The sequence below is a fragment of the Pezoporus wallicus genome, unplaced genomic scaffold (genome assembly GCF_028554395.1).
Source record: "Pezoporus wallicus isolate ANWC-B61680 ecotype Strahan unplaced genomic scaffold, APGP_CSIRO_Pwel_v1 contig_4131, whole genome shotgun sequence".
Lineage (NCBI taxonomy): Eukaryota > Metazoa > Chordata > Aves > Psittaciformes > Psittacidae > Pezoporus > Pezoporus wallicus.
Window position 1 is genome coordinate 2407506 of NW_026641950.1, and position 17271 is coordinate 2424776.

The following is a 17271-nucleotide window of genomic DNA, read 5'->3' on the forward strand; positions in this document are numbered from 1 at the left end:
CGCATCCGCACAGCATCAGTTATTAAAAAAAACCCTAATCTCCAGAAATTCCCCTAAGAATGAATTTGAGACTTTGTACAAAAACTCAGTTTAAAATGAAAGCATGTTCTAAACATGCACAAAAGCCCTACTGTGATATGCAGCAAAGGCCTCACTATGACCAGACATTTGCACTCCTCTGTTAAATTAAAGATGAAAAAGGCGTACCTCTAATACCACTAACAGTTTAAAAGAACGTCAGAACATTTTAAAAGGCACCAGCCCTTTAAACATTTAAAAAGGCACAAGTCAGATTTTGTTTAGTTATATTATCCTTTATTATTTTACAATATATTTCAAAAACTTTTACAGATGCCTTATACTGTTCTACAAGAGCTGCAATACTGTCATAAAAGCACACCTACAGACCAAATGCACAAACAAACTGTAATACCTACTGGTATTGAACCATTAATATCCAAAGGGTGCAGTCTTTTAGTAGAGATGTGCAATAATGCAAATGCAAACAGATGTTAACGCAGAAAAATAAAACTCTGCATTCATGGCTATAGAACAGAGGACTTTTCAAACACATTTGGTACTGTAACATTCTAGACAGCCAAATGAGTAGTATTACATATTTAAAGCAATACATGCCCTGGAAAGCCTTTATTTTCAATCTGTGCGTGTAAACCTGAATCAAAAATAAACTAGATATATTAAAAAACATGAGACATCTAGTCTGCCAACAAGCTTTTCTCTTTTTTTAATCCTAAAATGACAACTAACTTGGGTGGGTGAACTCTGAGCTGCATTATTACTTTACATGATCATTTCCTCAGCATTTCTGTAGTATTATGACAGCCTGTGATTTATCTTTTTTTATTCCTTGTGCATAGGCCCAAGGGAGTAACTTTGATGTATTAAATTTTTTTTCTGAGTCTCCAAGTGGTAAATATAATTAACATTATAGCAAATACATTACCACAAAAAAGCATTGTATAATGAGGTTATTTTATAACATTATTTAGTTCTCAGCTGTATTTCTCTGGTGTAACAAAGCAGTGGCACCGCAGTTCTCAAGCACTGTGTATTGAATCCTCTCACACAATGTTTACTAACAGCTCAGCCAGATGTTATTCTCTGTCTACAAAAGTTCTACTTTTATCACTTCTGGTCACAGAAGCTACCAAGACATCTTTAAACCTCTACTGTCTGTAAGTAACAGGGCAAAGGCAATTGTTTGCATGATTTTAAGCCTATCCAAGCTGATGGAAGTCTCACGAAAGATATTAGGAGGGAAGAATAATTACATATCGTATTTGTTAGGTAAAATAAAAAGGGTTAAAGTCAAAATTTGTAAGTGTGGCACTGTGGCAAGAGGCATTCAGTTCTGCTTTATTCTTCAAGTTTAAAGTTTCAGTTACCATCAAATGTTTCCTAACAGTGAACACCACTTCTTAACCAAATAGAGTCTACATCCCTCTATTCTTTTCAGACAGAGCTGCAATGGGTCATCACTACATTAGACCACAGCTCTTTTTGCTACACTCTTCCCAGCTAGCCTAAACAGCAGGCAGTGGTATTTATTAGTTATATATATATATATATCAGCCAGTCACAGCCATCATTACAAATATGTTCTAGTTTATTTACTGTACAACGTATGTATACATATTTGTTTATTCAATCCCTTATTTCTTAATCTCAAGCACTCCAGTGGTTAAGGGCAGACTGGAAAAAAATTCAACATACATAAAAGGGTGTAAGTTTCAAGTCTGTAGTGAGTCTAGTTTAATAGCGAAAGGGGAACATCGTGCTCACACTGTGAATGTGGCTGGCAAAAATAAAGGCAAAAAAAGAGGCAGACTGTATTTTTCTCTGGAGTCAAAATCTACAAAATTTAACAAAACAACATTAGTCCAAAGGGAAGCAGAAATAAAAAGGGCATTTTATTTAATGCACAGCACAGCTAGAGCTATTAAGAATTTTCTTTCACAGAGGCCCTGAGACTTGAGTTAAACGGATTCTTCCTACCATGTGTTTCATGTGAAGTCAAACTTAAAGCTCTATATGGATAAACATTTGGTATATAACAGTGGACCCATATTTAAAAAGTGAAGCAATAAAATCTACAGGGGAAAAGAAAAAAAGAACAATTTGATTGGAGGCCTCTGTCCTTTGACCCCTGCCCTATCAGGCTAAACATCCAATAAAATGTAAAATGCAGCATACATTTGCTTAATCTAAAATTTTCGTGATGATTTATTGCAAATTGCACTTGGCAGTTCACCACACCAATGGAAAACTGGCCCCCCTGTTGGTTCATTCACACAGTCTTTTAACACCAAATACAAGTCACCAGTAGAAAGATCTTGATAGAAAGTTGGCTGCCGTGCTGAGCCAGCTTGCTGCACCTTCTGGGTGTGACCCAACACGAGACACTGCTTTGTCCTGTTCCTTAGTCGGGCTTTCGTCTTCTGGTAAATATTCAGGTAGATCTGTATTCTGCTCTACTTCCACTGGAGTATCTTGGAATGGAACTAGCATCTGATAAACCACAATAGATTAAAATTATGTCAAATGTTGTAACTTAAAGAATGAATGGAAGTTACACAGATACTCAAGACAACAGGCATGTATTTTGTGAGACTCCTCCTCATCCTCCTGTACAGAGAGAATACAAATGGAACCTACTAGATATATGGAAGCTACTACGCTTAGAAGACACACAATAAAAGCTTTGGCTTAACACGGAAGAAAAAGTATCAAATAAAGGCACAGCCCATTTAATGTAGATGTGAAATAAAAACACTTCAGCAACTCTGTTCACTGTGATCCTTTCCATATCATTAAGGAGAGAAGCAATTACAGTATTTTTGTCCTCCTAAGCAGGAAGCTCTGTAAAACTGTTCTATGCATACATGTCCTGACATAGGATACCCTTTATTCTCCTTGTACTGTATGTGTAGCACGCCCACTTACAAAATGTTGCCTGGTATCAGATGCTGCAGCACAAAGGTGCTGGTATTAAAGACACAGCAGAACTAAAACGATAGGTTAGTTTAGAAAGATATGTATCCTACCTCCTCACCACTTTCACTTTTCACAACTTGCTGTGCCTTCATAACTTTGGTTGATGCTATTGCCGTTGCCAATGCCTACAAGCACACAGGAAAAGAAAGAAAAAAAAAAGAACAGTTCAGTGTGACAGAACACAATAATGGAAGGATCTGGAGTGTTACTGAGCGCTTACCTCTGCTTTCAAGTCTGAGCGAATTCGGACCACGCACCTTTGAACCGCCATTTGAAAGGTAAAACTAATAACACCTTTAATTTTCAGCAAGGCTTCTTCACAAAGATTCCTTCGAGACTGAAAAACAAACAAAACCCCCACAACTAAAGTACTTTCATAATACACAATGGCTAAATGCTCACAACCGATTGTTAAGGAATTCCTGTATGTCTGAGGGCAGGTGGCTAGTTAATCACATCTTCAGAAAATAAAACCTTAGACCTCCATTTTAGCGCACAAATATTAGATCCTCTTGCCACCAAAAAAAAAAAAAAAAAAGAAAAAAGAAAAAATTGCTTACTCTTTTCAACAAAGGATGGAATCGACTGTAAATAATTAGAGGAAAGTGCTGAAAAGCAAAGAATGTTTTTCTCCGTACGATCAGCTAAACAGTCCCCTCTGGTTAAGTTCTGATTGACTGAAGTGCTCATTGGTGAGTAGTTAGTGTGTAAGTTGCTATTTATCAGACACCTTGCCTCCATACTGACTGAATGCATCAAAGCAGCTGTTGTATCTTTCAGCTGCTTTATCTGTGGCAGCTCACAGACACCACTGCACAGCATAAGCTTAATTCTTACTTCAGAGAGAAAATATTTGGTTGATAACCCACAGAATGTTAAGTTTAAAGCAAGTGACATCACCTACTGTGCTGTAACATTACATTGACCTGTACTAGTTGCATCTGTTCCATATTATCTTAGAATGTTCTGATTTTTCTTCCCTTTTAATATTTGCACAAGATGGTTATAACAAAAAGGATTAAAATAAACTTGGAGAGACTAATAGGACAGAAGGGGAAAATAAGAAAAGATGCACTATACCAGAAATAAACAGTATCTGTGATGGCCTTACACAAAGTTCGAAGTAATGATGTATTTAAATTTTACTGCAAATTTCTGCAAGGTTTTAAATAGCAAGTTATTTCAAAGCATATTTATATTAGTTATCATATAATCATTGGTCTGTAGTTGGGATAATTTTCATGCATAAGTAAACTAAATTCTTTTACTCTCTCTAATAATTAATCAAAGCAGTTTTTAGCACTTTAGCATGTATATTGAAACAATTCATTTGTGTAAGTTTACGTATTAAAATAATTAACATTTGAGAATTACAAAAGATAACTTTGATAGACAAGCTGCCTGGCCTACACACAGGAAATATCTGATAGCAAAAATGATAGGCTGTCTTTCATGAGTGAAAGTTGAAACTACTTTTGGACAAAAGCGGCACCACATTCATAGCTTATTAGCCTAAAATAATCTATACTTATGCAGGCATGTAGCAACTCTGTACAGAATTTGGCTTTTTACCCCGAGATCCCACGTTAAATCACAGGCACTTCAGTTTAATTTGCAATGAGGCTTTCAGTGATCAGGTAACTGGTGAATGGCTTCTTAAAGACAAAACTTAGAAAGGTCCATACAGACTCCTTAAAAACCTGGAAGCGTGGCAGCCACCAGCCTTGCTGCAGAGATGTCTTTGGCAAAGTATGTCTAACTGTAGCAGCTAGGCACAAACCCCTGCAGCACACAGCTAGAATCCTTCTGCATGGTAGTTATGACGCATGCGCACAGGGCAGGGCAGGTATAGCGTAGGGCAGGTGAAATGTAGGTTCCCATACCCTAACAAATACTAGTAAAATGTACAGACTAGAAGACTTATTGAGGGGGATGCCACAGAATCCTGAAGTACTGCTTCATTTTTATCTTTTTTTTTTTTTAAAGCTTATCATCAAGTTGATAATTTGATCTTGAACAACAAATGACCTTTCCCCTCCCTTCCTGAAATAATCAGTATCTGCTATTTAAGGTTTCAAAATCGACAAGCTTTTATAGGATTTGCAGTCATTCCTGACAGCAACTCCATTTCAAATCTAAATAACAAAACAAAGGTAAACTGAGAACACAATGTTTACAGCTCTGTGTTTACTTAATATGCCTTTTAACACTTGTATGCCCCACCTGATATTCATTGCTTGTTAGGCTGTAAATAAACTGTGGAATGAAACTAAACTGCTTTTATTGTTCCCATCCTTCATCACCTTCCCAGTCCCAACTTACCCTGACGTTTATAACACCATTATAGGGTTGTTTAACTGCTAGGTGAGCACCTGGAGTATCCCTAACATTTCTTTAATCATCTGATGAAATACAGAGCTATGCACACTAGCCATCTCCAGCCAGCGTACAGTCAGATTTTTCTTTTCTTCAACAATGAGGTAAGAAAACATGCTGGTGTGCTCTAGGCAACTACAGGAGCCTGCAGTTTTGCTCTCTGGAGTTGAGTATCTGATGCTTTTTTCAGAATACCTTTGCCTCAGCATTTAAGAGAGAAACGCCACACATCTCACCGAGTTCCATTTGTCGAAGAGTACAAAGAAACACTTTTAAGACAGAATCACACTATAGCCAGAATATCTAAATTCACAAAGTAGAAGTGAATGAGATTCCTTGCTTGGAGATACCTGTGAACAAACAAATCAACTACAAGCTTAAAAACAAATCAAACCAAACTTAACAAGAGACAACCTACTGGACTGAATTAAAAAACAAAACAAGTCAAACCCCGCTTCAGAGTACAAAAGCCAATGGTGTTGACAAAGCACTGCCGTTCTAGACAGAGTAAGTGCTGGAAGGACAAAACTGTGAAAAATATTTACTTTGTATAAAGTGAGCTAGAGCAGCATGTTATTTCTAAATGAATTAACTATGGTCTTATGAAAACAGTACGATGCGTATGCTGTTGATGAACTGGGCCTGTGGACACGCTTACTTGGCAAAATGTAAAGCAACAAAGCAAAGGATCAGGTTTGATCATTTAAAATGGGTACAAAACTGAAGATACAGAGTCCGGAGGGCACTTGTGGATAACATGCTTAAACAGTCTACATGCTGTTTGGCAGCCGTAAAAAGGCAAACATGGCCCTGGGGTGTTATCTACAGGGGTATGGTAGATAAATCTGTAGAAGTTATTCTGACATTACATAAAGACTCAGCGAGACCTCATTAACTCAAATGCCATTCTGGTCACTACAGTAGAAAAGATCTCACAGATAATAAAAAGATGCAGCAAAACCAGCTTAAAGAAAACACAACACTGCTACATTAAAAGTAGTAAAAAGTGTCTAAAATCTGTCATAACTAAAAGGAAACCTTTTAGTTTAACACAACTGATACAACAAGAAGCTATTTTTAAGTAAAACTGGTGAATATACCTTCTTTATTCCAAACTTTCTTCAAAAAGGAAAGAAAACTAGGAGAGGTGGAAACACAACACTGTTTTAGAGTAATTAAAAAAACATCATGGAAACTGCCTTAAAACATCTTTAGATATTCTGACTAAGCTCAATTTATGCAAGACTTAATACATATCTTCAAAATACGATCCACAGAAATTGCTGACGATGATGCCACAAAAGTAGCCTGAATACATTATTTCTGTGGGCAAATTACATCTCAGTACAGCATGCGTTATTTACATAAACACTTAAGATTTCCTTACCGAATCATCAAGGCCATCTATATGCAAAACCACTGTCTTGGCACGCTTATTTGTGCTGCCGAGGAAAAACTGTGCTTTCCGTCGACGATAATTCATCTCATTCACATTGTCCATGTCTGACATGTTGGAAGACTGAAGGATATCATAGACTTCAGAAGCTAAAAGTTTAGTCTCTCCTGGTGTAGTGGTCCTTAAAGAAAAAAGGGATTAAAATTTCTAAATATTTGCGCTTACACTAGTAAGCTCCAAACAGCTGCTGGTTATCTCCTTGCAACTGGAATACTCCACGTGCTACAGAAATACAGTTACACAGTCAACACATAGCAAAATCTTTAAAAGGGGAGAGGAGAAACAACGTAAAACTATTTCTATTCCCATACTCCAATTTTTATGTCACTCTGTTAATTCTAATATCACTATAAACAACTCTGTGTTCTCAAACAACATGAATACAGTCTACATCAGTTTGACTGCTACAAAGAAAACACTTTGCACAGAGCTTTTTTCTTTTTAAACAAAAGATCTCCAATCGCCTTGTGTTATCTTTCATTTCCCACCTTCCTTGCTACATAGTAAAAATACTTTCTCTGTAGAACTGCAATTTTTCCAAATGTTTTCTTCTCCAAAAGATACAAGGCATCAACAGCAAAGCAGAAACACAGATTTTCTTAAAGAATCCAAAAGTTATTTCTGATTAGACTAAAAGTCATGGTACAAACCATATGGTAAGCATTTTTTTTTTAGATAGGAAGAAAAGTAGATAATAGACCGAATATATATTAAGTTCTTATGATTGATTAAAACTAACTTTAGTAAGGTACTAATATAAATCTGTTGTCCATATTCAGCCCTGTTTTAATTATGCCAGTGATTTAAAGCTATGTGCAGAGGCAAAATTATTATGGCATCAAGTTGCAATTAATCTTAAAATGATGAATGACAGCTTTGCTGCTCTGTTTACCAAACACTAAGAAAGTAACAAGTACCTTTAGATTTATTTTTTTCCCCATTTTACTTCCTTAATTACCAGACATTAAACACATTTTTCCATTCTACCATATGGACAAGAAAGAACACTGAAGCAGGCATGTTAGGAGTCCTCAACTTGTGGAGGTCCCAGCTAGCCTTTCTTTTTCATTCTCTTCTCTGCACCTTGTTTTGAACAGCACTCGGAGAAGAAAATGTGAGCTCTTGTGATCATGCAGTACGTTGATAGCATTCAAAGAAAGAAAGGAAAAAAAGAAGTAATAAGCAAACAACCAAGACCTAAAATAGCAAAGCATTTCAGCATATGTTCAATTTTAAATACATGATTATGTTCTGCTTTCCTATGGTGAAGAAAATGCTTATGCTAATTCACAGAAACAAGGGCTGGGAACTCACAAAGACTGCAACTTCAACCTTCCATAATTTATTAGATAAAGTAATAGAATAGATGGTAAAGCCGTGCATGCTGGTGTCCTGAGGTAGTAATAAATTAGCTTGTGAAAAAGTGACATTTTATCAAGATACTAAGAAATTTACCCACCATTAGCCTTGGCAAATTCTTTCAACAACAAATATCTTGTCTGTATCAAGTGATTTACAACAGAGGACTTTAAAGCTTTGGTAAGTTTAAGTACAGTTAACTAAGAACACTGTTGAAAATATCACTATCCCACCTACAGCACCCACTTTGCTGTTGGTAAGTTTTTGTTTGAATACAATTGTACTATTGCATCCCAGAGTTAGAGAAAAAAAAAACAGAAAGACAAATAAGAAATAAAATATACTTAATACTAGCCATAACATATATACCTACACAAAAGAACAGTAATTTGAAGTTATCAAGGCATCAACAAATGTAAAATATGCAAATGTCTAAAAGTAAAAAAACAGTGATTTTCATGTGTTTTATGCTCCAAACATTATAGCTGCCAGTTCTTTGAAAACTAATGACCTAAAATTAACTGTACTATTGAAACAAGCCATTGATTTGAAAACAGAAATTTAAATCTGCTCTCACTTGATCCAAGCATTCGACAATATTCCTAAAACAAGTCTATACAGGTAAAAATCATACATGCGCACACACACACACAAACAAGCTACTCAACTTCCTGTATTTTCCCAAATAGAGGATTAATAGTATCTACCACTAAGTTAGAGGTGATAACTCTACTTACCCTTCTTACATAATAAACGTTAAAAATACCAAACAGAAGATTACAAGATTTTAATCTTATATAAAGAGAATCTGTTGAAAAATAAGCAACCAATAATAAGCAGTGTGAAACTCATATACTACATTACAAGGGCAAGAACAACAGATGTCACATATGAGTATCAGATTGCAGAACAATCCCCAATAAAGGTATAAGCCAGTTTTAGTCTGCAGAAATGCAATACTACCCTTTCAGCACCTCAGTTAAACCAAAGATGTGCAAAATCCCACACAAAGCCTTCTACAATTTTTAGTGTACTGGTAAAATGAGTGAACGTAAGTTTTGCATCAATCTGTTATTCTTTCATTAATTTATACAACAGCTATAAAAAGACTAGAAATCTTAACATCACACTAAATATAAGAAGAATTTTTTTACAATAAGGGTGGTGAAACACCCACACAGGTTGCTCAGAGAGGTGATAGATGTCCCATCCCTGGAAACATTCAAGGTCAGATTAGACAGGGCTCTGAGCAAATCTGATCTAGTTGAAGATGTCCCTGCTCATTGCAGGGGATTTGGATCAGATGACCTTTAAAGGTCTCTTCCAATTCAAACTATGATCTTTAACAAAAAAACATACCTACCTAGAAGTAAGTATAATAAACCTTCCCCATTCAACACTGGCTCAGTTTCTTTATACACTTAATTGGTAAGAAAATGATAAATATGGAATGCGTTGCCCAAGGAAGCTGTGAATGCTCCATCCCAGGCAGTGTTCAAGGCCAGGTTGGACAGAGCCTTGGGTGACACGGTTTAGTGTGAGGTGTCCCTACCCATGGCAGGGAGGTTGGAACTTGATGATCTTAAGGTCCTGTCCAACCCTAACTATTCTATGATTCTAAATACAATGAAATTACATGTAAAATTAAAATAGAATAGAATAGTGGCGATTTTTTGTTTGTTTTAACAAAAGTAACACATGGGCTATGATTTTATTGCCTGAAATGAGAAAAAAATGCAACCTTAAGAGAAGACGGTTCTGAGGGCACTGACACAGGCCCTCCCCAGCACCTGTATGTCAGCAGTTTCAGATACCACTACTCACAGCTGTCCACCATCAGAGCAGCAGAAGGGAACTCTTGCTCATGTTTCTGCCACTCCCATCTAGCACAGCACTTTATTTACCACTGAAGGTACAGGTACACTATAAAGTCACTATATAATCAGAGACTGTTTGACAAAAATCACTGGAACACTGCAGGGACATGGCAGAGTGCTCACCACTGAAGTTTTCATGATATGACTGGGCAGTCAGTCACTAGTCAGTGTCATCTAGCCTCCCTTTCACAGGAAAGGTTGGATTAGATGATTATTCAAGGTCCCTTTCAATCTGGGCTATACTACAATTCTACGACCAGTGTTCTGCTATCCTGCCAGGGAAACGGTAGTCTCTAGTGATAGCAGAGTAACAGTTGGTAAGGGCTGGTTACCATCTCTTTCAGAGGCTGCAACATACTACATTACTTCAGCAAGATTCAGAAGATGCCTGTCAGAAACCCAAACCTTTAATTTTCACTGTCTTCTTGAATTTCTGTCATCCTAGATTGCTGCCTGTCCTTCCATTATGTTCACCCAAGACTGGCTGTATAAGTAATACGAACACAGAATCCAAGTGACATGTGCTGTATCTGTCAAAAGAAGATACAAGAAATAGTCCCCATTTCTTCACCATTAAAAATAACTTTGTAAACATGGTCCAAGTCCTGCAGAGGTTTTATTAGCAAAACAGGACACTTTTCAAGGTTTGAGCTAAACTTGAAGGACACAAAAATTACTGGCTACAACTCCAAAGGCGTATGTGATGTGTATTTATTTTTAGGTTTTTATGTAAGTAAAGCAAACATGTATTTGATTTTCCTGCCAACTATTTTTCCTACATATTGTTTTCCAAAACAAACAAACAAAACAGGTTGGATGGGGCACCTGGTCTGGTGGAAGGTGTCCCTCTCCATGGTGGAGGGGTGGAACTAGACAATCTCTAAGATCCCTTCCAACCCAAACCATTCTATGATGGTTTACCTAATTCTAATGCACCTAGTAATTATAAAGACTGACATATAAGCAGCTGTGTAATTTTATTTTGATTTCATAAATTTACTGCTCCCATATCTAGACTTACAGTTAACTGCTCAGTCCTAAATTGTTTTATTTTAAGACATCATGAACTAAAGAGAAAGCTAGATGAAAAAGGGGAGGCTTTGTTCTCAAAACTTATTAAGGCATTTATCAATTGGTATTTCAAATGTTTTCACTTTATCTTATGCCATGATCATACTAGCCACAGTCATCGAGGACAAGTTATTATACCTTACAATATCAATTCAGAAGCTTTAAATACAAAGCTTAAAAATCCAGTAGTTTACTGGTTCAGATATGATACTGATTTTAGGAAAATGCTGCTCCAAGTTTTCTCATTCAATCTATAGCATTTTTTCATAATTCTACCTAGCATAATAATTGTGTTCAGTAAATCTAGTATAGAACCAAAAGTAAGGGCACAGAGGAACACCAAAGAAATATTTTAACCTCCAGTCATTTCACAACATAGATGAAAATGTCAATGTACCTAAGCTCACACAGGAGTTTACATTTGAACTACAAAAAGAAAGAGTAAAAAGAGTACTCGTAATCTAGTGACCAATTTCAGCCTTGTACCAACAGACCTTTTTCCCCAGGGTTGCTCAGGAGTAAGGGATCCAAAGACAGATCATTCTCAACTTCTAGCTTTAGGAGGCATCACTTACACCTCAGGATAGAAGAACTACAGATCACTCCCTACACAAGACTGAGAAACCTGTATGAGAGGAGGGCAATCAGAGGCAGACTCTTTCTACCACTGAACAGCCCCAAACTCTGACAAGGTCCAAGCAAGGAAAATGATATACAAGAACAGTATATTTACGATACATCTTCTATTCACATGCAATAAACACTTTAACATATCTGTATAGTCTGTACTATACATATTGTCAGTACACATCGCCCCTTCAAAGAGGGGCTATGGCATACAGTCTTACAACTCATGAAGGAATGCTTCTGAACAGCCAATCAGACAAGGTGGACATGCACTTTATGGCTCACCGTTATACTCTTTTTCACAAGTACTTAGCAAACCAACACACAGAAAAATTAATGTTAAGAGCAGGCCTGTAAAAGCAAAGAAAGCTAGCAGTGGTGAAAGAAATATTAACCCAACCCAAAGCTAAGGAAATAGACCTTAACCTTGCAAAGTCAGTTCAGGTAAAACTTTCTGTATTGCAATCTCAAGAAGTTTACATTCTACTGGAAAAATAGTACCTTAAAGCACAGATCTTCAAATTCAAAATACCACTTTGAGAGACTCAATTTTTAGAATGACCCAAGCAGCATCCTCCCAAAAAGTCTGAGAAAACTTATGATCACACAGAAGTAGACATTTTCACTCAACCCCTCTTAATACATGCAAGTACTGCCCCTGTGAGGCAGAAATAATATTTTTCCCCTAAGAGCCCAAGCAGTTCTATTCTCAATCATCATTTTATTTCCATATTGAACCTCATTTGCTGCAACAAACGTAGTATCCTTCTACGACACAAAAAGCACAAGTAAGAATTTAATGGATTGGCATGAATTCTAAGTACATTGTGGGGGAAATGCTCCTGCATTAGAAACCTTAAAGCATGTACTTTTGATTTAACTATCATTTGATATAATTATGGTTTAAAAATGGCTAACAAATTGATATTCCTATCAACTACGCCTTAAGACCATTGATGTATGCGTTTCCAGGTAACCAATTTCTTTTAGAGCCCATTCTTTCTGTATTTAAAGACAGAAATTGTCTCTAGCAACAACTAAAGGGAGCAGTAAGCCGCAAAGAATTGCTACATTCTGCAAGGGAAGGTTGGAAATCATTAATCCTTGATTCTAGAAGTGAGACACAGTGATTGACATGGTTTTGATGAAAACTTTGAGCATGAATGACAAGCCTAAAGAAAGAGCATGGTATTAGAGAAAAGGCAATCTGTTTCAAGACAGTTATCTGATCTGGCTGTTTTACTGGCTGTTCTGCTCCAGTGCCAGGGCAAGATTCTTTCTCATCTCCAAGAATGCTGCTCTTTCTTGTGAGATTTTAGTGCATCCCATGATACAGTGGGCTCACAAGCTGCTCTCCTGACTCATTCCAGGCAACAGGCAAGTAATCTGAAAACAACCTGGAAAAGAGCACTTCAATGCACTTTTTCTCACAGTCCCATTACAGTGCTATTAACATGCTACCCATGACAGTACACCTCAGCTCCCTCTAGCCACAAAACACCCAGTAAGGACCAAATAACGTTACACAGCAGCTGACAAAAACAGTTACCACCTGCTTTCTTAAAAGTAAGAAGCCAAAATCCTCAAGAATATAGACAGCAGGATCCTTATTCTAGCCAACAACAACAGATCACGCGTAACAGTGGGTTAACAATAGGAAAGCTAATTCATAAGCACAGAACAGGAAAACCAATTGAACCTGTAGGACTGGGCAAGCTTGAAGTGACACAATGATCTGCAGCACTATGAATTTCCAAATCCAAGGACCAAGCAGCTGGACTGTGATGAACCTATGTACTGTGTGAGTGCAGGTGCATTATGTGACTGCACTCTAATGGTATCAACCATGTGCTAGCTACATGTCACCTTTATTTACTCCAAGGCTATTGCACCATGGAAACAAGGCAATGTCAGACAGACTTCCCTGGAATGCTTTCCAGACCCGTAAGATTCCTCCCACTTGGCAAGCATTCCAGACTCTACTCACACTATGACAATTTGACCTAGGAAACACTACAGTAAAAGTTCGGGACAAAATGAGGAAACGATGTACTGAAGTTGATTTTGTACTAAACAAAAGATACCTCACTGAAATTAGGAGCAAGAATTGGATTTCCCAGCACCACTTCCAGCTCAATTTAAGTCATATGCCTAATGACCCTGAAAATTCAGATAAATCACATGTAAATGCTGGGATGTTTTGAAGACTGCTGAAAAACTTCAATACAAATTTAAATCTGAGGAAAATCACAGTATAATCCCATTGACTGACGTAAGATAGGTGCCTGTGATATTTAGCAAACTAATTACCCGTGCTTAGAACATTTCCCTGATTCATTCTATTGTCCTCTGATCACAAGAAGAGAACAAACTTTCACGAATGGGATTAACAGATTCAAACATATGCCATATGTTTAACTTAGCTATTAATCCAATTTTAACTCTTGCTATTTATATGCTAAATGGAAGATCAACTTTTGATCTTCCACAGCTTGGTACCTACCATATGGACATATTCTCCATCTAAAAAAAAATAAAAATCCAGGCCTGTTACTCAACTAAACTCAAAAGGCTTCAGAGTAGCATTTGCTAGACAAGAGTCTGTGTAACAGACACACAAACTCCATGTTGAATTTCACAGTAGCTAGTTCCAACATCTTGCCTGCTAATGAACAGTAATCATTTCATGGATTTATATGGCAGAAATCATGTTTATTATATAGCTTCAACAAACTGCACTGGGGTTAAAAACAAAATAAATCTTAAGGGTAACAACTGTCCCTGGTCCTTTTATGGTGGAAGTTATCGAATAATAGCATTAAAAAGCCAATCCTTCCTGCTAACCCTGCTGTAGTGATCAGGTAGCACTACTGGTAGTTCTGGAATGATGCTCACATTTTGGAAACAGCTTGGAAGGATGCCAAATACCACTTCTTGTATTATTAGCATGCTAACAGCATCAAGTATATCATATTATAATACATGATGATGGTATATAATTACCTAGAAAACATTTTTGTCTTAACCTCACGGTTTATTTTAATTCTGAGAAGTAAGCTTCAACTGATCATTTCCCTGAAAACTATTGGAGAAAGTAAAAAGAAAGGCTTACAAACCTACAGATGAAGGCTTTCCTAAACAAAACCCATGTGAATAGTAAGAATTAAACTACAGCAACCTGTACCAGAGGAAAAAAATGCATAGGCATATCTGTGTGTAAACTTTCTATTTGACTGATTTGCTAATTTATTAATTTATTATTATTTATTATTAATTTATTCAGCAGAGATTTGAAGTAAGTAATGTTGAAAGCAACTATTATTTAAACATCTTGTTTTCATACTCTTGTACTACTTATACATTGCCAATGGATTTTTTTTTTTTGTTTAAAGCAAGCCAGTATGAGCAGCTTCACTGCTAGCCAAAGGGACAGCAGTCATGCAGAATACAGGTTGAAGCATGTACCAAGGTTTAGGAAAAAATTCCGTGTGAACTCTATTATGCACTGTGCAATTACAGAATGCACTAATAATTTTAACTTGTTCCAAGTTAGTGCACAGGATTTCCTACCTGCCAAATTCAATGGAAATCTTGCAGAAAATTATATTGCAGCATATACTGCAAACCAACAAAGTATAAAAACACATTCCTGAACATAAATACATCTAATTCAGAATAACATATCTACTTTGCATTAGTTGTTCCAGAGTAAAATTCACTTTCTTCTGAAATAACAGCTCCATTCAGAAACTGCTAATGCAGACTCTTTTCATCACTAATATTTTTTGAGGCATTTCCCTCTGTAGCACTTACTGCCTGTAATATCCACGTGAAACTATGTAACTTCTAATTACCAGCACTTTCCTCTGTTTCTTGATTGAGCAGCATGCAGGAAAGAAATTAAAAAAAATAAAAGAAAAAAGTGTTTGGGGGGTAATCCAGACAGTTATGGATTAACAGACAAAAAATCTGCAACTTTTTTGGGACGCTTAGCATGAAAGTCATACTAGGGACAAAAATCACCTGTGGACAAGCTCATTGTAACCCAAAAGCAGACATTTGATACTGACAAGGAAAGATGAGAAACCTTACAAGTGCTACGTATCTATCAACTCCTTTTTCACAGATAAATGTAGGCTCCAGCCCACAACACTGTCAATCTGCACCTGCGGTAAGTATTAAATACTTTGCAACACAACTTGCTACTTGCATTTCAAAGCATCATAAGCCTCCTTTGCTCTTTATTTTAGTAAGCCATTAGCAAAAGACAGCATCTCAAAATGCTATCTTGGCACTTCTTGTAAATTCAACAGTAACCAGTGAAGGTCACTGTGTTCTCAAAATGTTTTCCACACCAGCTGATGACAAGTTTTATTGAGTAGTAAAGGCACCCTGTGTTGCTATTACCATTCCTGACTCTTCTGCCAATCCACTTAAATCTCTTCCCTTCAACCTCAGTACTGAACCTTGCCACTAAAAGAGAAGACAGTTGCCTTTTGGCATACCATGTCAAGGGGGTCTTGAGGCACTGACTTTAGATTGATTTTTTTTTTTCCCCCACCATACACTCAGTAATAAGCTAAATGCCAATTCAGCTTCTATTTTTTTAACATATCAGAACATCGTGCCATGCTCTGTGAACCATTTCATTTTTTATAACCAATGTTTCTCAAGTGTTCCGTATTTGTTTTAATACAAGTCTGCAGGAAAACAGGAATAAAACCACTGCTTTCTAAAATACTTAACCTCCTGCTCCAGCTATTTTCTAAACAAAGAAGAAATTGACTAGGACACTGACCAAAGGCTTTGATATACATATATTTTTAGAAAAGTTATTTTATACTTCACACACCTTTTTTTCAGTGTTTTAATGTTCTCTTTTACCCCCCCCCCCCATTCTGCAATACTTGTCACAATTTGCCTATAACTTCTAGTTTCTTGCCTCCAACTACTAGTTTATTTTCTAACTTACGAACTCATTTCTTCACATTTAAATACAAAGCACTCAAAGCAATTATGATCATGGCCCTCTCTCTGCCAAAAAACACCACCAAAATAATGCCTGTTTACGCAGTAGGAGGTACTGAAAAGTGTTTTCCAGGTTTAGGAACCTACAATTTGATAACGTACCTTATCAGATATTGTACATAAATCACCTCTGTAGAAATTAGGTACTTCAACGGTTAAGTAGCAAGTTACATGTCCTGTATTAAGCGTTATCACATTCTTAATGCAGTCATTGTAAACCAGCTGAAGGCCATGATTCTGAAGAACTTACAGGCAGTCTCTAAATCTGACATTACATAAATGACCAACTAAAAACACTGCATTAATGATTACTTTGATACCTCATTATTTATCAATTAATTGGAATTCACTAAATATCAAGAAAATAAAATATTTGTATCAAAAAAAGAGGATGAAGGTGTTGAAATGCAAGCACTGTAGTGTCAGAGACATACCAAAAAAGCTGCGCAGTAACTGCAAGCA

General features: G+C 36.6%; 1 protein-coding gene across 2 annotated transcripts in view; it reads right to left on the reverse strand.

The window, feature by feature from the left end:
• Positions 1-293: 293 nt before the first annotated feature.
• Positions 294-17271, reverse strand: part of ARMC1 (armadillo repeat containing 1) — a 30410-nt gene continuing 13432 nt past the window's right edge. For both annotated transcript variants that reach the window (XM_057426087.1, XM_057426086.1), the window contains exons 4-7: positions 6779-6968; positions 3236-3352; positions 3066-3140; positions 294-2529 (exon numbers count right to left, since the gene is read on the reverse strand). In XM_057426087.1, the coding sequence (XP_057282070.1) occupies positions 2338-2529; positions 3066-3140; positions 3236-3352; positions 6779-6968 (574 nt within the window). In that variant the 3' untranslated portion in view covers positions 294-2337. The remainder of the gene's footprint in view (positions 2530-3065; positions 3141-3235; positions 3353-6778; positions 6969-17271) is intronic.